The sequence below is a fragment of the Eleginops maclovinus genome, chromosome 23 (assembly GCF_036324505.1).
Source record: "Eleginops maclovinus isolate JMC-PN-2008 ecotype Puerto Natales chromosome 23, JC_Emac_rtc_rv5, whole genome shotgun sequence".
Lineage (NCBI taxonomy): Eukaryota > Metazoa > Chordata > Actinopteri > Perciformes > Eleginopidae > Eleginops > Eleginops maclovinus.
Window position 1 is genome coordinate 4,335,095 of NC_086371.1, and position 22,526 is coordinate 4,357,620.

Here is a 22,526-nt window from a genome sequence, read left to right on the forward strand (position 1 = left end):
GACAAAGAAAGGACTTACAGCGTCAATCCTCCCTGTTACTTTTGTACTCAGGAGAACAAAGCGAAGCACATATTGTTGAATCTTGACCAGATCTCCCACCCACACACTGCAGAGTGTATAAAGACTTGTGTTGACTGATGCACAGAGGACTAGGGAATACCAAAACATAAAAATCTGACAGTCATAACTAAAATTCTATTAGTTTGTATGTTAACATTTTCAGTAGCAGGCTAGATTATGTCTGTTGTTGAGCTATGCTTATTGTCTTTTTGCATTAAAGATGTGTGTTATACATTGTTTATTGCATTGTGCTGCTTATGGCAATTGAATTTCCTCTAGAGGATTAATAAATTATCTGTCGTTTTTTCTGTGTTTGTCTTTTTTATCTAGGTACAGAGCCATAGAGAGGACCCCGTGTTGTACATACACTGCAACTCGTGGTGAACATGATCCAGAAAGAAGTAAGTGTCAAACAACTCCTTGACAAAACTCGAGTACTCGTCAGGCTCTTCCGCAAGTCGTCTGTGGCAATTGAGCAACTGCTGCAGCTGTGTGGACTCACTCTGGTCAAAGACTGCCCCACTAGATGGTCCAGCACATACCTGATGATATCACGACTTGTCCAAGTGAAGGACTCACTTGTTCAGGTAGCGTTTATCAGAGCCTAAAACCTCTTGCCTTACATCTGCTGGCAATGCCAGCATCTGAGGCATTTGCTGAGCGAGTTTTTAGCATACCAGGTGACCTCAGTCGTGGTCGTCGAAATAAAGCAAGCATTTTAGAAAGAAGAGCTTTCCTCAAACTGAATTGGGGGGGGGGGGGCTCTGATTGTTTATTAGGCCAAGTTTATTCAAGATGTCTTCTTTCTCTTTTACTTTCAACAATAAACTGCAACTGAGCTAAATTCAACGGTCTGTAATTTTGTGTTCCAAGACTTCAAGTGTCATGTTTGTTCCATACCATTCCAAGTATGTTCAACCTTATGTAACTGCTTTGGGAATATGTGTGCACATTTTGAAGTCCAGAAAATAAACATATTGGCCCAAGATGGAAAGTTTTGTTTCTTAACTTAGTGGAATGGTCTTTACTTCATGTCACCATGTGTAATGCACTTATTACCTTAGTAGATCAGAAAGAACAGCGCAGCAGCATCTCATAGATGGGAGAGTCTAGTATAGAGATATCCAACTAAGGTAAGGAGTCCGTATATTACAGGTAAAAGTGTTGAGAGTGAAATGTTGCTTTACGAATTTCAACACTTGATACAACCGGTCACCTTCATTCCAATTTCCGATACCTGTATTAGTCTAATTTAATTAGTTTAGGGAAACATTTTGACTAAAGTAATGACTAGAAGTTGACTAAAATGTAAGGACTTTTCGTCGACTAAAACTACAAAGGAAAACGATGACTAAAATGTGAGTAAAACTAATAAGCATTTTCATCTAAAGACTAAATCTAAAATAGCCGCCAAAATGAACACTGCGCTGAGTGAAGTTGGTGGTATTAACTTTGCATTTTTTGGCTAAAAAGGGCTTTGTCATTCATGTCAATAACAGACCCTCAAAAACTCACTGTTAGATGAATGTTTGGATATAAAGAAACAAGTGGTAAACAACTTGAACTTAAACAAGTTTGTTTTGGGTAATTAAAGTGCTCCTGCAAATTGAACACGTGCCAAACACCAATATTTATGCTATGGTTTGATTTATTTGTACATCATTGAACATTAGCCATGGCACACATGCTGTTCAGCAGCAAAGGATAAGTCAAGAATAGGTTAATCTCACTGATGAAAACAAAACTGTCATGAAGTGGAGACAAATTTAAATTGTTTATCCAACAACCATGAGTTACTCATCATACTTAAGTGATAAGCCCTAAACACAACTAAAGCAAACTTGTGATACAAAAGTAATGATCATGGTCATTTCCGCTAACACAATGGCACAAAGCATGTTTTAAACAGTGAAACCATGTAAACAGTGCAATCACTCATCACCATACACAATGAAATGCACATCAGGAAGCTAAACTATTTCCGTGATAAAAGCCTTTAGTGGGCTGTAACACAAGTAGTTTGCCTCTACAAATGTATAGCATTTGTATTCCTCTTTTGAAAATCACAACCAAACCTGAAGGTAAAACACAACTCTATTAACTCAAGACGATATGATGCACTTTCATGCCTTTAGAAATCAAAAAAGGAACATACAATTACAATTAATGTCCCACAGCAACCAGTGCTGCATGTCAACTGAACTGTTCTTTTTTTTTCTAATTTTATTGCTTGAACACAGATTTTGTCATCGAGTGGTAATGTGGTTATATTCACACGTTGAAGTCATCACTCACAGAAACCTTGACCGGCCAGGCCCCAAAGCCCTGCTGCAGGAGGTACTCCCTCAGCACGTTCTTGGCCTCCTGGTACGCCTTTGCCATCTTCTGCAGTGACATCACAACAATACACGTATACACAACACTTCTCTCAAAAACATGTAGGCTTCACCAAATCAATTCCCAATATGAAATAGAGTTAGGTGTGAAAGTGTGTTTTTTTGTCTCGAACACACAGCAATTTCCATGGAACATATCCAGCCTGCTTTCCATTAAAAGCAAAGTGAAAGACAGCAGATAAGTGTTGCAACTTGTGTTAAATTACCTTATGCTTATTTCCCTTTTCCTGGGGAACGAGTGCTCCCACACACTCCGCCCCTGCCTGAAACGCCTACATTGCATCCCTTTGATTACTCTAAGCGGTTGACCAATCACAACAGAGCAGACTGGGCTCTGGTTTCAGACAGAGGGTGAGCACAGGCAGTAAGGAAAAAATAAAGACCTTTTTGATTAGTCAACTAATTGCCTAAATTGACGACTATTAGTTGACTAGAAAGATCGTTAGACCTAGTAAACAGTACACAGGTGTTGGGGTTACCTTGGCCTCGCTGTAGGAGCTCGTTTCCAGCAGCTCCTGCCTCTTGGCCTCTTTGGCCACCAACTTGAAGCGGTGCAACATTGCCGCTTTGCACAAACGGCTTGCACAAGCAGACCCACTCTTGAAGGGAGACCTAAGACAAGAAGATCCATGGAAAGTAAAACATTTGATGTAATCAGACAAAGCTAACATTTTGGTGGCCACATATGACACCCAACTGTTAATTTCCTATAAAGCCATCCTTACTCCTCTATGGTCTTTCCCCCCAGGCCATCCACGACCTCCAGGGAGTTGTCTCCTGTGCTCCAGTTGATACCATAGGTGAACTGTCCTCCGTCAGCGCTGTTCGTCGCCACAGAAGGCACCAGGCTGATGTGGGGACTCATCATGCAGTAGAACATGGGCAGCAAGGAGGTGACCCCCTCCACACGCTGGCTCACAGAGATCATCATGCCTTTGATGTCAGTGCAGAAAGCGTCGCCTATGAGAGTTGTGATTTTAGAAGTAAAGCAAATACCCATGTTAAGCCTTACTTGACCCCCATTCTATAATTTGAGAATTGTGTATTATTGAACTCAATCAATCCTTAATCTAAGTGTTGAATAAGACCATGGTTATTTGTTGTGGTGTGATTATTGAAAATAGTAAGGACATTTAAATTGGTTTTATTTGCATATGCTGTGTGTGTGTGCGTGTGCGTGTGTGTGTGTGGTGTCACCCATCAGTGCATTATAGTAATGATTAAATTCATCTATCATGTAGGTGTTTATTTTGCATGTTCACACATATCCAATCCGACTACCCTGGAGTTTCCCTGTGTGATTGCCTGATCTGTTATTATTTAAGTGTGGGTCTTAAAAACCTTACAGCTATAAAAAGAGGAGAGGAGTGCCATGGAAAGTAATATCTCACAATATTGACTCTTTGTAAAAACTAAACGTGACACTTGAGTAGGTTATTTTTACACCCGTTTTTATGCTCTTCGAACAGAGGATTTTAAAAATGGAAAACCTGTTATTACAGACGGCATGCAATGATACATAAGGGGCTATTTTTTAGATTGACTGTTGAGACAATGCAGGGCTGTCTGTAACTAGGGAGAAGTATGCTGACTGCGCAGCACACGTTTCTTTATAGTAAAGGCGTTTCACATTTTATTTTGTGGAGGGACATTTTAGGGTTTTATGAAATAAGGTAGCTGTCTTTGCTCTTTATAGGAAAACCACTAAACATCAGAGTCTGAAGAAGCAAGACTTGCCAACAAGGATGCTTTGGGCATAGACGGGCTCAATGAAGTGGCTGAGCAGGGCTCCCTGGTATCCTAGCACCTGCCACTGCGTGAGCTTGTCTGTGCTAGACATGCTAAATGTGTTGGCGGCAGAGTGATCCAAAGCTGACGAGAAAACGGAGAACACCTGAAAAAAAGAAAATGATTTTTTTTTGTATTTAACTATTCAGCAATATACAACTTTACTTTTGTTGCATTTATCATAAAAAGGAACGCCTAGTGGATGGATCACCTTCCCCTCCACTGACAGGTGTAGGCCGAAGTCATTGCTGACTTGCAATGCTGCAATAGAGTTCGGGTTCAGATGCCTGGGAACAGAGCACAGAGCTGGATATCATTCCATTGTAAGAACTGAAAGGACTTTTCTTTTTGAACTTCTTGAAGCTTTTTATTCAGGCTGTTCATAAAACCTACCAGCTAATAAACACAGCCACATTGAGGTTGAGTGGACTTCAAATAATGTACCCCTTACTTGCAACCTTAATTGTATAACATCACTCAATTTAAATTACCTCATGAGAAAGCAGCAAAGAGAACCTCTAAAAGCCAAGACAAAACAGACAAAAGAACCAGAAGTGACAGAGCCGACTTCTGTGTCGCCTCACATTGCTTTCGACTTAGACAAAAAGTGACGACTGATCAAACGCTCACAGATTGGACTGGACCTTAATGGCTCCCTTTGGCAGCTGGTTCACAAAGAGGTGGAGGCTGGTGCCGTGCTTCATGGTGAGGAGGTTGCTGCTGCTGCTCTGCTGGAAGATTGACTTTGCCGTCAGATTGTCCGTCTTGCTGTAGAACAGCAGCAGGTTCCGGTAGAGAAACCTGTCGGCACATTAGAGAGCAACATCTGAAAACTGTGGAGTGAAAGTGTCAAGGGCTGAAGGCCTTCATCGTTAAAAAGGAAAAGGTTTCACTGTTTGTTCCCACATAAATAATAAGTACAGTAACTAAAGAGGCACCAGCTGAATGTGAGCCATCTCCAAAACAGCAAAATTCATATATTGTTGCAAAGACCTCCAATGTTTCACTTTTAGAAGTACATTACAAGAACACTGAGGAGGAAGCTTTCTGTTTTTATGGCCCCAAACTGTGGAACAGCCTCCCGTTGCATCTTAGAACAGCAACCTCCATTGGAACTTTTACAAGTAAATGAAAAACCTATCTTTTTAATTTAGGGCAATTGTTATTTTAGTAGCATCACTGTCCATGTTTTATTGTTCTGTGATATAACTCTTCCTGTTTGTTAATATCTTGTATTTAATTATGTTCCTCACTTTATATTGTCATTCTCTATAAAGCACTTCACCTCAAGCATGAAAGGTGCAATATAAATAAAGTTGTTTTATTATCGTTTAATTTTAAACCAAATGTACTCAAACAAACCCTTAAAAATAAACCAACATGTACCCCTATTAACACATGCCTGATGTGACACCAGTGCTTAATAATAGCAAGCTAAATGTTAGTGGAGAGATACATCAATCTGTCATGGCATTCAAATTATTGCATATTTAGTACAGTAATATCAGTGGCAATAAGTTGTGGGAGATATAAGGCATCTTTAAACCTGTTGGAGTTCTATTTTGTATAGAGAACAAAACTATAGATGACACAAACTTAACACACAAACAATAATCAACAGTAATGTAATTCACGTCTTTCAGATAATGCCACCTGACAAACTTTTACAGCTGCAATAATGCGAGGTCTGCTGGTCTCCAGTGACAGCACGACAGCTTCAGATGACATCAAATGACAGGCTATGTGACACTTACTAACCACACTGGAAAATGAGCCTTTCAACAAATGAGTGTTCTGTGTGACACATTTTACAACCTTCAGTATTTTAATGGGTTTAATCTTAATTTTGGCTGTCTCATGGGGGTTTATGAAATACAGGTTTTTACAGTGGTTGCAAGAAATGTTATATAAAATCAAAACTCTCCTGTACGCAAAGACTCACTTCATAGGAAAATGGTTTCTATGTACAACATGACCCAAACCATATAATGCACACAGGCTCAAGGTTGTAACTCACCTCATAAGTGATCTCCTTGCAGTAACCACTGCATGTGAGTCATGCAGAATTCGTCCATTCGACGAGGTACTCCCATTGGTATTAAAGTTTCCAGTGCCTATAGCGACCACGTCATATCCGCCGGCTAAAGAGGAGAGGAGTTGGTAAAGAGGTTAATGCAAACAGAGAGCAAGAAAAACAAAATCACTAATAATCAGCAGGTATCTAGTCGTAGATTTAGTACACATAAGACAGTGGATAAAGTCCCATGGGCAAATGTACATATTCTGCAATAAATACTGCTTTTGTGAAGATTATTAAGTCCAGTTTCTGTAGGATCAGTGTCAGAAGTTTCTTTGGGTCGTCTTTACAGTCAAACAAAGTTTATTTATATAGCCCAATAGCACACATTTTACATTTGTCTCACAGTGGACTTTAAAGTTTGTACAGAATATGAAAGTGAGACCCTCTGTCCTTTGACACTCGCATTGGACAAGGAAAAGCTTCCAAAGAAACCCCACAGTTAAAGGGGGGAAATGGAAGGAACCTTGGGGAGAGCAACAGAGGAGATATCCCTTCCCCAGGACGGACAGACGTGCCATAGGTGTCGTGTGTAAATTAAAAAGATAATACATTTACAACATAGGTAGTCCAAATGCATGCGTCTATAAATAAGAACAGAATTACACCATTCACAGGAACGGAAAATAAAACGGCTGTTATTGTTTCCAATATGAATGAGAAGTCACTTACACGTCTGCATGATGAACGCTGCAGTGGTGTCAGCACAGGCAGTGAACTCTGGGTGGCTGTTCATCAGTTCAGAGAGCTGATTCTTGACAGCGTTGGCAATCTGGTGGTTTACAGGACTTGTTTCTGAACAGCAAGGAATATAAGACACCACATGTGAAAATGATTTAGGACTATAAAAATATGTCAAGATTTATATATGTTTTTGATTTTAAATAAAACAGGGATTTTGAGAGGTGAAATTTCAGGCTAAGCAGTAGAGGTGTTTCAAAGGAAGCAATTCACCTGACCTCAATACAAACAGGTTATAAAACCCTAACTGTTCTTGTAACCCCTCAAATTACACCTAAATGCTTAGATATTTCATTTAACAAAGGCTAGGAACTGATGAAAAAGAATAACAAAATATGCGACGGTCCTAAAATTTGCCATCCCGTCAAATAGAATCCAGTATTGCAGTACCATGAGTGGCTTTAAAAGGATGAAAGTCGAGATGGGGGGCTCCTTTTTTACTGGCCGAGGTGGGAGGACATCTAAGAAAAAGAAACAGGCATGCGAAGAAATGAAGATGAGGTCTAATACTACACGTTCCTGAAACTGTCTGCTACAGATATACTTTGTTTGATCAGATTTACATTTGCCTGCTGCTTCAGGGAAGTCAGACTTCAGACAATCCAAGGTGGGCAGCAGGTCCGACAGAGCGAGCTGTGCCGCTTTCAGCCGAGCCTCCTTCTTTGTATTTCCAACACCAGTCTTGTACTCAAACCCATCAATCACCACACAAAAGCCAAAGTAAAGCCCTGTCAAGTTGCCTGAGAAACAAGAGGAAGAATGGATTAGAGAAAAGTCCTCTGGCTGTCTTTTACAACAGAAACTAGTGAGCTGTCAGATTTGGGAATCATGTGAGGATCTGAGACAGAGGGTTTAAAAAAGAACAAATCCCAGAAAAGAACATTTTCCATACTAGAAAATGTCCCTGGTCTAAAATTCTTCACTTAATTAAAGGAAGTAGAACCTGATTTGCTAAACCTTACATAGTCCTAGCTTCTAAATTGGGAGTATCCGGGGCACTCCATTGTTATTTTTATGATAGTAAATGTAATATCTTTTACTTTTGTTATTTAGTTTGGACCAAACAGACATTTTGTAAGGATGCATAACTGGTCTTAATGAATTTGCGATGTGATTTTGTAGACAAACAATAAAGAAGTATAAGTCATAAGAGTCACGAAAAACCTAAGCAATATATTAATATTTTGCTGTGTCATTGTCTGTTTGTGTAATCACATGACTGGCTTTCATTGAGAATACCACAACACCACAAGTTGTCTCTGAAGGCACAGAAACACGTTGATAGGTGTATTTGTACCTGGAGTCACCGTCTCCTTCATCTCCAAGTGGAACTGCAAAACATTGGCAAGCTGATAGAGCAAAGAGATGGCGTTTGTCTTGCCTTGCTTGTAATTCTCAATCAGCATTTTAGGTGAGCATGTTGGCTTGGAAGCATAACCTTTGTTGGTGGAATAAGAAAAGGGCAGAAAGGGGAGATTACAACTGACTGGTGAAAGATGTTGCTACAGAGTCATTAAAGTTACAAGTAAATCATATTCGTATACTTACCATTTGTATATGAACTCTTCCCTTTTACGTAAAAAGTATCTGTGCTTGGCTGACTTGACGATGCGAGAGGTTTGTTTGGTTCAGTCCATCCTGATGTCTCAAGTTTATTCTTCATGAGTATTTGTGTAAAGCAGGCACCTCTGGAACCTTGAAATGACCCACGGCTTTGAAACATCCTTAAAGCTTTAACTGCTAAAAGAAAAGAAGAAGACAAATTATCCTGACAAGTACACACATAGTTGCTAGCTGGACATTCAGGGCTCCTCAAAAGGGTTCAAGAGCGTCCAATTACAGAACAGTGGTGGAAGAAGTACTCAGAACGTGTATTTGGGTCAATGACAAATAAAGCTTCGAAAAAGTATAGTATTAGATATCTTAGAGTGTCTACCAGAGGTCGCGTTAACCGACAAATGTCCGTCATTGACGGATATTTTTTAGCTATGACGGAAAAATCAGAAGGCCGTCCGTCATTTTGACAGATTTTTACAATGATCATTACCAATAATAAACACAACAATAAAAATCACAATTGAAATACCAGGCAAGTTGTGACAGTTTTCTTACTCTGCATAAGCTTCATTGCCGACACCAACTTTCAATCTGAGCCGACGTTACGGCTGATCTGGTGTTCAGTGGGTCGATACATTGTAGCCAGCTGCGCAAGTTCAGCTCCATCGCACTCAAAGCCATGCTCCGATTTAAAACCATTAGCGGTCTGTGCCATTAGCACAGTCTGAGATGTAGCCTATGGCTGCAGTAGTGTAGGCTATCTACCTGTTTCAGTGGGCTGTTTCCCCTTCTCAATCATCTGCAGAAAGCATGTGGGCGTAATTTTGCTATTTAAAAGAGATGCATTGAGTCGTTTGTGTCACTTCGCTGTCTCCTGTACCGCATGCAGAGGGATTTTCTCCCGATGAAGAGAGTGCTGGCAGGGTCGGGAAATCCCTCGTTCAGGGGCTCCTGTCGGCTGCTCATCACTTCGCTAGGGGAAATGTTTCCCGATTTTAGAGCGTTGGCTGAGGTGGCGCTGGTTATCCCAGTGTCTAGTGTTGCAGCTGAGCGGGGGTTCAGCCTTCAAAATAAAATAAAAACCGCCACGAGAAGTCGTCTGTCGGAGGCAAAGGCGCAGCATTTAATGTCAATCGCCTCGGCAGCAGAATCCATTGACACTTTTGATTACACGCAGGCAAGCGCACTGTTCAAATCCATGCGGCCAAGAAGGAAAGTTTGAGCTGCTTGAGCTGTTTGTATTTTCACTATAATTGACTTCGTTCGGCTAAAATAGCCCATCGTTCTAAGGCACAGCCGCTATGTTTTCACAGCTGAAAAAGTTCTGATAGTCAGAAAAGAGATGCATAATAAATAATTATTATTAAAACACGCTTGTTCTGTGAATTATTTTTTTTATGACAATAAGTCAATAAAAAACAATTGAGGCTATTAAATATAAGCATTATGGCTTAGGCCTAATATAACCATTTAAAAGTTAAAATACAATGACAGATAATAATGGACAATGACGGATTTTTTACGACCCTGCCCGTCAAAATGACGGACAATGAAAAAGTCTAGCGCAACCTCTGGTGTCTACAATGCCTAACATTATACTTTTGTGATTGTGTTTTGTATTTACAATAATTTAAGATCATTGCATTCAAGTGGCCAGGTATTTAGTATATTTAGCATCCGATTTTACGTTTGAATACAAAAAAAGGATTACACAAATATACAAATGAATGTAGTTAATACAATAGCTATGCCCTTCATAGTTTTCAACCATTAGTTCATTTTAACCTATTATTTTTTGGCCTGGTCGCACCACCTGACGAGTCAGTTGTACCACCTGACAAGTAAAGACAGGAAATATGCTGAATAATTGCATGTTTATTTGTTTCAGACAACAGTCTCTATTGAAGTATATTTAGTAAAATGATTAACAAAAATTCAACATTCTATTGATGTAAAAGTAGGAAACTCATATAAAACTGAACACATGACATTAGAATTGGAATTGGCTACAGTGCAGTTGATTGATTAGACACATTGTAATTGAACAACAACAAACTTATGTTTTAGTTTGATACACTTCAAAAACATTCATCAAAAGTATTCCAAGATCTTAAAACATTAAATGCAAAGGAAGTGGAATGCAACGCAATACAACTACACACAAAATAAAAATGGATTGTGATCCAACAACAATAAAGTCATGTTTGAAAAAATATTTCTGAACATTTTGAAATGTTAGTTCAACACTGGTAGGGCTAATATCCCTTTTCCGTTGTGCATACCAAAGCAGTCCCAGTCTGCATGAGTTAGACGTGTGTGCCGTGAATTAAGGGGCCCTGGTTCTGAAATCATTTTGAGCACATCAGTTGTGAAGTAAAAAATTATGTCAGCAGGATGTGGCCAAGTGAAGACATTTTTACTTCCGGACTTCTGCATGCAGCTCACTTCAATTTCTTCACCGATTACCTGAAGAGCCTGTCCCACAAACGGCCGACCTTCGTTTTTCACTTAGATTAACTTCCCATTCAGATCACTGTCATCTTGGGCACTGGCCTGGGTACTGGCTGTCTGCAAGTTGGCAATTATGGTATTGTGGCACTGGCAGATATGCGGCCTGCTGCAGAAGCAGGAGATCTCCCTGTGCATGATCTTTCCGGGTTCAATGGCGATGACCTGGTGCAACCCCAAAGTTCCCTTTACAGGGGGCACAGCAAACAGAAACCACTTCATCAAATGTTTTGATGTCCTCCTCATTCACCCAGAAGAACTTGATGTCAGATTTGCTTTCTGCTAGGAGGCTGTAAAAACCTTTTGGGGTCTGGACATCTGCTCCCCTTTGGACAGCAAAGTCAGTAGTGCGCTTGAATGCCCCACCAACTCCATCAGGGGCACCTTTTCCATGGGACCTCTCAGAGAAGTTCCAGGTCACCTGTCGGAACCCTGAGAGGAAGGGGATGGTGCTAAGCAAATAGAAATTATTTTTATCACGGTATTGAGTGACTGGACCGTCACTCATCACATGTAAAGTGGTAGGAGACGGATTGCAATATTTCATACCATCCTTTAGCACTGGCTCCAAGTGGGCCCACACAGCTCTCTCATCATGCCGAAGGGATGCAGAGATGGTGGCATAGGACTGCGTGGACTGTGGCCTGCTTCAGACTCCCTCCAAAATGAAACGCTTGCACCTCACTATTCAGTTTGCAGGAGAAGTTCTCTGAAAAATCCACATTGAGGACAACTTCATTTTCTCTTAAGCTTTCTTTTAAAGCCCTACACTCTTTGGCTTGGTGTAGCCAATTGTAGTGGTGTTTGGCTAGTCTGTCGAGCTTCTGCTTGAAAAGCTTCAACAGTTCAGAACACGTTCCAGTTTGTGCTTCTTTAATGAAATTCATATAGGTCTTTTGCCCCTCTGAAACGGGTTTTCTGATCCACTGAGTCCAGGTCACAGTCTTTTCCATCTGGGGTATTGCAACGTCCACCTCATCGTAGCAACATCTTGCACAAACTCTATAGATGCATGCCTTGTTGTCTGAACTGCACACAATTGAGGACAACAGCTGAAAAATGCTAGCAGTTGTCAGAAGACCTTTCTGCTGCAGTTTGTCGGTCAAGAGTTTTACATTCTCATGGTCCAAACATGCACACGTGTTCCTGTCTGATGCTTTTGGCTGTGTAACAAAGAATGGACAATAATGCACAAATTGTCTGTAAGAGAGCATGTGGGACACTTCTATCTCAGAGGTGTACTGTATATGGAGTTCAGTTAAGGGTTTGACTAACACACGCCTCTGTTCTTTCTTTTTGTTTTTTGTGACCTCATTTTTTTCCCTGGCAGTAAACGACTGTTCTCGTCTTGACAGAGGAAGTCATCAACTTTCAGTTGTCTCTGGGTGGCCACTTTCTTTGCAATCCCTGATCTTTTTCCTTCCGTTGCCTTTTGCTTTTTAGACTTGTTCTACCTTAATCTTTCTATGCGCTTTCGGAATTTTTCAGATTCTCTTTTGGCAGCTTCCAATTCTCTTTTCATTTTGTGCATGTTACGGCGCAACTTTGATTTCTCTCTTTGCGATTTCATGTTACCACTTGCTACTCTCTGTGGTGATGAGGATGCTCTGGGTTGTAGTAGATCTTCATTGACAATATACTCTCTATCAAGGTTAGGATAGTTAGGCTGAAGCTCTACTTGTACTTCTATAGGAGTTGTATCCATTGACTCCAGTGTGAAATTCAAGATTTCCTCCATAGCCCTTTTCCTTTCCCTGCACTTTCTCTGGTCTTGCTTCCACTGTTTCCTCACTTTTTTCTGTTCTACTATGGGCAGCTGGCTAATGGGGGGTTTCAGAGTTTTGCCCTCTCTCTTCTTCCTCTGATAACTATAAAACATGAAAACTAATAGTGGCATATTCACATTGAGTAAAGTGGCATATTCCCACTGACCACTGTACAAAAGTAGCAACTACAAAATAACTACATGCCTGGATAACAGTTATTATCAAGATGAATTCCCTTTCTTTTCTTTTTGCAAGATATGCTTCTCTTGCAGCCGGATCATTTTTAATGCGCTCCCTGTGTCGTGCTGATTTTTCTTTAGTTGATAGTGGCATCTACAATTATTATTAAAATATTATAACTTGTAATCATGAAAAACGTTTTAAAGTGTATAAAGTCTTTGAATTAAAACTAATACATATTTTAGAAATGTAATAGAAAATCCAAGACATAATTTATTTCATATGACACTGATATTCCTTACAGTTGCGCCACCTGACTTACTGGTTGCACCATATGACTTGCAACTAATTTCAAATTAAACAGGCTTATACCTGGACGCCTGTATTAGCGTTTGCCCTTGTTAGCAAGTTCCAACATATACCATTTTGATAAAATAAAGAGTTTTATGATTAAATAAAATTCTCCTAGTTTTACATTGGTTGTACAGCCAACATTTTGGCTGTTTGAGACACCAAAACATAAAATTATATATTTATTATAATGTACTGAAAATGTATTCAAACTAAGTAGGTTTAAAGTGATACATGTCATGAATTGATTAAAATGATGTTAAAATAAAATAATATGCTCAGACACAAAATATGCATGCATGTCATGTCATTGACCCATTTAAGTAAAAGAAGAAATACCAAAGTGTTGGAATACTAGTAAAGTAAAAGTCCCGTTTTGAAAAGGTTACTCAAGTTAAGTTCCAAAAGTAACTAAAAATTGTAAAATTGCACTTTTTAACTTTGAATTGCAGTAGAAGTAAATGGAGAGTCAAGTACAAGTTCATGAACTACTTAAGTACAGTACTTGAGTCAATGTGATTAGTTACTTTACTCCACTTCTGGCCTAGTCCTGTGTTAGAAATAATCAATATATTGAAACGGAACATTAAAAGATAGTTCACTGTTTCTGGACGGATCATATTTGTCCAATTCCGGTAGTATTACCGGATGTTGCACGAGAGCGGAGCGCGCCTTATTTCGAAGTTGTTTATTTTATGTCCGGAAATGAGTGCTTCTATAAAGCATGTTTGTATTGTGAAATCGATCTCTCTTTTGTTCCGGTCCGCCAGACAGTAACTACTGATGAGCTCCACTCAGTCAGCGGCCTGTGGACGCGTGTACCGGCCTATTGAGCCACAGCTGTGAAACACTGGTAAAACCTACTGCTGCATCCTTTTATTAAATACTCCTTTTAAAACTTACAAGAGGAGCTTCACTTCGTGTCTTTTAAATCGACTCCTGGGCTTCGAATAAAAGAACCTTTCCTACAATTGTCAGCTGTATATTTGTTTAGTTTTTTATACATGTCTAAAATCAGTATATACACCTGAAGAGTTGTCCTCCTTGTCGTTAATTAAAGCAGGCTAGCAGTGAGTTAACGACCGTAGGCCATTGCTATGATGTCCATTAGGCTAACACTCAACACAAATTAAACTTTAACTGATAGTTCCTTTAATTCTAGCTACTGTTAGATATCACCGGTAATAGCGAGCAATTTTATCTCATAGGACACCTCTTTCGAGTTTGTTACGGGGGATTAAATAAAGCACATTAAGCTTGACATTCATAAGACCAAGTGGATGCTATGCTACTTAGGCTAGTTAAGCTAACTGTCGAAATGAAACCTCCCCACGCACGAATTCAAACTCAAAGTATAACGGTTATGTTTTAGAAAACAAACAGAAACATTATATCTATTCATTTTTTAAGTCTGTATTACGTTTAAAAGTTGCCTCACCGTTGACGTGGACGGGAAACACATGTGTCGTTGGACGTGAAGAGATCCTTTGCCGGATATGATGACCTACACTGTTTGGGAGGACGCAGTTTTATCCGAACACGTGTTGCAGGTCAGTGTTGCAGGTCGAAAGTAAAGGTTGCACGACTAGACTAAGCCAATTATTTTTGACTTTGCAACTTTTAGATGGATCCTATGCATGTTTTTTTAGAGGAGGCCAAGTAGTGTTTTTGGTGATACCCTGAGTTTTTATCCAGAACCATGAAGGTGCTTTTTGTGGTTTTGAGTGAGGTTTGGCACAAACATTGACGACCCGATCTGGATGAATTGCAGTGGTGGAAAATGAACTAAGTACTGTACTTAAGTAGATTACAATTTTGAGGTACTCGTTGAGTATTTCAATGTACTAAGCCTTTACATTTTAGTTCTAGGCGCACAATTTGAAGGCAAATATTGTACTTTCTCTCCACTTTATGAATTTATACATTTTGGTTACTAGTTAGCCTTATTTTCTGATTCAGATCTTTCATAAAAATTCCTTTTGAAAAGCATTTAGCAAGCTACAGCAGATACTTTTTTGCTTACTGTCAGATTAAGCACATTGACGCCTTGCCAATTGAGAGGGAAAGTAACAAGCAGCAGTTTAGACCTGCAGATGTAGACATCTTGATATAAGCAACTAGATTGAGAAGATAGGGCTGAAGTATATCCAACATACTACGTTTTTGGAAAACACTGAAATGTGCTTAATTTCTGGTGTTCTCTCAAAATCTGTATGTAATGAATGGGTAATTGCTTAAGAGAAAAGTTGAAAAGGTTATCAATGTGATGTGCAGATGTATGATATAGATATGGAAGGATTATAACAGCCTTGATCAGAAATGAAACCCTCAAGTCTGCAAATATTTGCTATTATTAATAACTTGATTCACATCTGCATCCTCTAAGCAATTTGGAAAAGCTAAACCCAACAGAAAGACTTTAAAGGCAGCGGGACTTTCCCCAAAGAGTGAGATTTTCAGGATCTCACCATAAATATCACATAGACGTAAGGATCGTTTTTAGAGCTAATTTTACTGCAGATTAGAGCAAGACACATGCCAGAGGTCATGATACAGGATATATCAGATTAAGCACATTAATGCATTGCCAATTGAGGGGGAAAGTAACAAGCAGCAGTTTAGACCTGCAGATGTAGACATCTTGATATGTCAGCAACTACATTGAGAAGATAGGGCAGGAATATATCCATTGTAATAAACTGTTTTTGGAAAACACTGAAATTTGCTTAATTTCCTGTGTTCTCTCAAAATCTGTATGTATTTTCAACTTTCAAAGCACCTTTATGGCCAAAGATATGTGCGTTAGGTTTTGCTCTTATGGAACTTGTGGTTAGGCGATACACAGGGGCAGCTTCCTCTTCTGAGACATAAGCTGCATTCACATTACTATTTCAATATCTGCAGAGTTGAACGCAACCTCAGTGTGTCATCATGAAGTTATCGGGTCATTTTTATTTTGGACCTTTAAGTGTAGTGCCTAGTAATACTCCAGGAATTTCCCCACATAAGTATCACTAAAAATACACTGACTTATTATTTCTCACCTGAGGGGTTTTACACTCTCCCTCTTCTGTATATATGGAAAATGACAAATGCGAAATGACAAGACAGGTCACTGGACAGTTGCTAGTATTTACACAATAGCATCAACAAACACTGTATCCAGCTGATCATAAGTCAATTTTGCTGTGATAGGTGCATTACTCAGACTACTTTAAATTAGCGTTGAACTTTACCCTGTAGAGTCATCATGAATATGTTATGATTTGTGTGGGTATACTGTTATACAAAAATATACTTTTTATTTCAATAGTTAAGTAACTCACTTACTCCCTATATGTGCAAATTGTGCAATTTCTGTGCAATATCTGGTGTTCTTGGCATTATTATTCAAGATGTAATCTGGCACCTCCACAAGAACACAATGATGTCATGTATGATCTACTATTGTGTCCCTTCAAATGTGGTGCCTTCTTAGTCATTTCATTTATCTGTCATCTCTTTCACCGTCATGTGCTGCTGAGTGTGTGGGTGGGACTGAGTTTCTTTTCTCATTTCTGCCTGCAGGGACAGCGGAAAGGGGTCAGTAATGACACCTGAGTTACCACACATTATATCTTTGGGCTAGAATCTACATAATTTAGAGCTGAAGGAAAACTCTTGCTTTCCTGTACCCAAGATTCTAAAATGTTGACATGTTGCCAATAAGAGAGCTGTGGGATGGAGTATTTCAGGCAACTTCACAGTGATAACAAGACTTCAGAAAGTTATTTTATTTTGTTTGGAATTAACAAAAAATATATAATTTGTTCATTAATTAGCTTTAGAGCTGGTGGTAGGAAGGGTTTTCATTTTGGATCTTTCCGGACATATCTTTTCATCATGTTTGCTGTTTGTATGCTATGCTAAGCTAAGCTAAGCTAACCAATTGCTGTTGGCTTTACATTCATATTAAGCCTACTGTGTAAGATGTGAGGGTATTGATCCCTTTATCCAACTGTAGATAGAGTCTGTAGGAAGTGAAGGAACAAATTAGTGAATAAAATATAAACAAATGACCCAAAATGTTGAACTACAATGGTTTGTAATCTCGGGGGGTATAGCCACTGCACACAGGTGGATGACCAGGGGGAAGTTGAATAAATAATATTTAAAGTGTAGCTCCTAATTTAACAGTTGTTCCTTCAATATTGTTAATTATTTATCACATTTAATTAGCTTATGGGATGCATGGATCTGCTTTTGAAGGGGGCATGACAGCAACATTCTGTGAACACTGCTTTAAGGTTTAAGCACCGCCTTATCATTAGAAGTCTTTTCTATTATGTGCTTGTTACATCATTGTATCTTTTTCCAAACCTATTGCTGTCTAAAGTGTCGTTACAGCATAAAGTGGTGCAGTGTGTGTGAGGGGGCGGCTGTGGTTGGAGGATAGACGGTCAATGTGGACAGGCAACTGCAAAAAATGAAACCTATGTATGTTAAAGGGTCATTAAGAGAGGCACTTTTTTAAATGTCTTAACTTGAACCTTCGATGGGGTCGATGATATCAACTATGAGAGCGTAAAAGTGAAATGGAACAAGCTGCCCACAATCAACGATCAGCGAAGGTCACCACAGGAAAAAGTGTGCTTTTACACTCCCACAGATAGTAGGGATAGAGCTTGAGTAGACTTTTATGATCAGTCACACTTGAAAAGGGAAAGGACATGGTCTGAAATGAGTTTACAAGCTCCACTTCCTGTTAATGTTCACATAAGCAGCTAATATAGAGGAAAAAGTAACGTCACTTGACTATGAGCATGTGGCCTAACCACAAACCAGTGTTCTCACTAATGAAGCTGTTGTCTTATCTTTATATGTGGACATTTCTGCAGTTAATTTATGCTTCACATGTTTGAACAAACTATTTATATTTTGTGAAGGGTCACTTTTAAACATTCATTTTTAAAATCCATTTTGGGAATTTGGCTGATACTAAAACACACTTTTCTAACAGAGAAAATAATGAAGAACAAGTGTTAATATAATCAGAACTGTTGTCATAATCAGCCAAGATATATGTAGGACGAAACGGTCTGGAAATAAACACAACAAATATGCATGTTTCCACCACATCATTGTTTGTTAAATATGATCGTAAATCATGAAGGCGTAATTGCATAAGACAACGTTTGCAAAGGTTATCAATCAAATGTGCAGGTGTATGATATGGATATGGAAAGATTACAACCACCTTGAATCGGAAATGAAACCCTCAAGTCTGGAAATTCTGTTATTAAAACTCGATGCACGTCTGCATCCTCTAACCAATTTGGAAAAGCTAAACCCCAACAGAAAGACTTTAAAGGCAATGGGATTTCCCCCAAAGCATGAAATTTTCAGGATCTCACCATAAATAACAAATAGACATAAGGTTCTTTTTTTAGAGCTAATTTGACTTCAGATTAGAGCAAGACACTTACATGCCAGAGGTCATGATACAGGATATGATCTTTTTTGGAGATACCCACAAACACTTGCTCATGCACAATGTATATCTATATCAACCTGCTATAGTTGCAGCGTTATTTGTGCTACCACCCACGACTGCAGTTATGATTAATAAACCGATAACACTTTAAATATTTGACATTTATCACAGTTTAAGTCCAAATGCCATCGACATATGTATTTTATTAAGAAACAGTGTATGTCTCACCTAACCGTGGATGTTTCTGGATTTTAAAGGCTATTTGTTTAGGTCACAGTTCATCATTCACTGATTTTCACATTACGGTATTTAGCTTTCCAAACACTAGAGGGCAGTTGTAGAATGGAGATGAACTAAAGTCTGTGGCATAAACTGAAGGTTACACACTACCATGATTAATGTTTAATATGTGGATGTTTTTAGTGTAAGTGCTCATAATGAGGGACATTAAAGTGATGAAATAATAAGTCAGGGATGGGTAGGTGATATTAAAAACATCTTATTCCCCGAATGAGAGATTGCCATTTACTACAAAAGATTAAAATAATCCCCTTTTTGTTGACTTTTAGTTGCTATAATTTAGTAAAACCAAAAGAGGAAAGACATTTTAAAGTAAAATAACACAGTGAAACACAACACAAGCATTTAAACATGTTATTTTATGAAAAGAATGACTAAATAAAAGTAATACCCCATATATCGCATAAACATTTTATTCAGCTACAATAAATGCTATTCACAGTGTTTTGTAAAAACCCAGTGAGTGCATGCTGGACACTACATTTTCTCTAAAGTGAACATTATAGACTTCCGAGTTTCTGATTTATTATGGGAAATAAAACATCCCGCTCTCAGGCCTAACACACAATGTCCACATGCATGTCTCTCTGAGTATACACATAATGGGCTGTAGAGAGCCACACTAACAGCTTTACTGGCCAGAGTGCCCCCAGACCATCAGGAACCAGAGCCCAGTGCCCATGGCTAACGCATGTTCTCTCTGACAGCACCCCACCATTGATAAATAACAGCAGCTCTGCTTTAGCCTGCTGGTGCAGTCGCGTTCAGCTGCAGCTCTCCAATGCGTCTCCACAGCCAAGATTGAATCTTCCCCATTCATTAGACTAAGTGGATGAGGCTCTCTAATAGGGGCTCTCTTCCCCTCAATAATTGCTGTTGATTGGCGTAAATTAGACACTAGTTGCCAGACGAGTGATTCTCAACGACGATAATCCGATTCCCAACTCAAACTAATAGGATTTTAACTCTGGCTTTGGCCTAATGTCCGTCTGCAAACTCTGGCTATGGCCCTATGCTCCATCTCGCCGACGTCCTCTGGATCATATCTGGGCCAGGCCGGGCTGGAGACGCAGTGCTGTGTGGATTCAGAAGGGTTGGGGGTCGGGTCATCTATGTCCTTGGCCCCATGCTCTCGGTGACTCATCCCCTGCACGACATTCTTGGCATCAATTGGTCATTCATGTGTGTCACTTACACCACGAAGGGAACATGCGTGTGAATGAGACTGGAGTCTGCTGGAGCGGATGTTGGATGTCTTCAGTTGACATGTAGCTCCAGTTTAGGCCTGGATACTCAATGATGAGACCTTTGAGTTTTTTCCTGAGACATCAATCAAACTTGGCTTACAGACACTTGAATCCAAAAAAAAGTCCATGTCTTGTTCTGGAGGCATGGATCTTACGTGGCTGGAAACAGAGATGAAATCACTCATGGTAACTATTCTGACGCTGGTTCAACATAACAAAAAGCTGACCTAAAATACCTCACCAGAAATATATGTATGTCCCAAACCCTTGTTAGTGTTCTAATACAAGTAAGAAGCAAACAAAGCAAACAGTATACACATTTATGAATCACTCTTGTACCGTTGAAGAACTGACAAATGGCACCATTGTTTTCTTTTTTCTGTAGTTTGTTGAAGGACTGAAAAGATGTAGACCCAATTTTGATCCTATTTTAGTTACCATTCTTTTAACAATGCACCCTGAACATGAAGTGTATAAGAGCACCCAGAATGTTCCTTTGTCATTCAGTTGATAAGGGAACGGTGCTACTACTAAGGCCCGAGGACTAATGAATCTCCACTCCATTACCGCTGAATCGGACAGATTGCTCTCCCGGAGAAATGAATTGAGTTTTTTGTATTTGTGAGATCATTCTCCCTCCATTAACTGCTCTTTATCCCGTCTCTTCATCACAGGCAAATCAGGTTAGGCAGCTATGATTAGCTGGGGTGGCCTCCCTTTTTAAAAGGTAATTGGGTTTGGCGGCTCAGCTGATAGTGCCATTAGGACCAATAAAGGCTGGGCTTGGCTCATCGAGTGAAACAGATTCTTCAGCAGCAGATGGCAGACGGAGGGAGAGGGCTCTGATGCATCGAGGCCGAAAACAAAGTTTGTGTAACCGAAGTAGTTTGAGGGGCATCCTCTTTATGCCCCATCCCCACCCCCAAGCAGCTTAATATTCTTGTCCATCAAATGTGGTGACAGTGACATTTCCATTGATTGCTTTTAATATGCTGGACACTGATTACAAAATGATTTGGCCATTAGAATTTGGCCTTTGCTATTGGGATAATTAATCACACAGAAATGTTTTAATGGCGTACTTGGGGCTATGATGTCACCAAGGACTAATGCTTTCTAGGAAATCAGTCTGTAGCAAATCGGCTTGGGAACTGGAAGGGCATCGGTTCAAGTCCCATAACGAACCAAGTACGAAGAGTAGACTGGTGTTTTGAGGTTACATTTAGCTTGTTGAGCAAGGCACCAGACCCCGAGGCGCTGCGTATACAACCCATGTGCACTTAACCCACTAAGATGGGGAAATGTGTGTATGGGTGCCGTGCTGTGTGACAATTAAAATGTTGTGTATTATGTTGTTGCTTATCAATCATTGGAATTAAAGAGGACAAATTATATTCATGCATAGGTTTATATTTGTATTTTACCCCTCTGTCTGAAACCAGAGCCCAGTCTGCTGGGTCAGCTGGCAGGCTCTGTTGTGATTGGTCAACCGATTAGAGATTTCCTACCTCTTAACATATCATGTACAATGTGTAGGAGGGTTAGCCTATAGAAGCACAAGTGTTTCATAATGATGTCACTATGTTACGGAAGTAAACAAAGGAGTCCAATGGAGGCGTTTCAGGCAGGGAGAGAAACTCATGGTGTAAACGTTGTGATTTTTAAGGCTTTGAAGGCCACTTTCACGCACAGTAAAAAACATATACAACACACTACAAGAAAGGGAAGCAACAAAAAGAATAATAGAACCACTTTAGGACTCCAAATTAGTCTCCAGACTTCTAACTGTATTCTAACCTGGTAGTGTATAAAGAGTATAAACAGAGGTTGATGAAGATCGAAGATGTCGAAGGAAGACGCAGAGTGCGAACAACAATCGATTCCCCCCCAACTGTATCATCTCCTGTCATCTGGACTATACGAAAGGTGAACTTGGCAATTCCGAGAAATCCTGCAAAGCCCCAGATAACCTTACTGCGTCTGGGGCTTCGTCCTATAGGAAAAGGTGCATTAGTGGTGACAGGAGGACCGGTGGGGACTGGTGCTGATGGTAGATTTAGACGGCTGGAGGTGGGCTTGTGT

At 39.7% G+C, this 22,526-nt stretch overlaps 1 protein-coding gene across 1 annotated transcript; it reads right to left on the bottom strand.

The window, feature by feature from the left end:
* Positions 1–1,707: 1,707 nt before the first annotated feature.
* Positions 1,708–14,951, bottom strand: adad1 (adenosine deaminase domain containing 1 (testis-specific)). Its single transcript, XM_063877158.1, is given in 14 exon segments — positions 1,708–2,445; positions 2,936–3,068; positions 3,182–3,416; positions 4,194–4,350; positions 4,456–4,531; positions 4,875–5,045; positions 6,262–6,385; positions 6,994–7,116; positions 7,453–7,482; positions 7,485–7,523; positions 7,626–7,802; positions 8,360–8,500; positions 8,611–8,802; positions 14,863–14,951. Coding segments are annotated over 13 exon segments (1,695 nt in total). The 5' UTR covers positions 8,786–8,802; positions 14,863–14,951; the 3' UTR covers positions 1,708–2,331.
* Between the last annotated feature and the right edge of the window lie 7,575 nt (positions 14,952–22,526).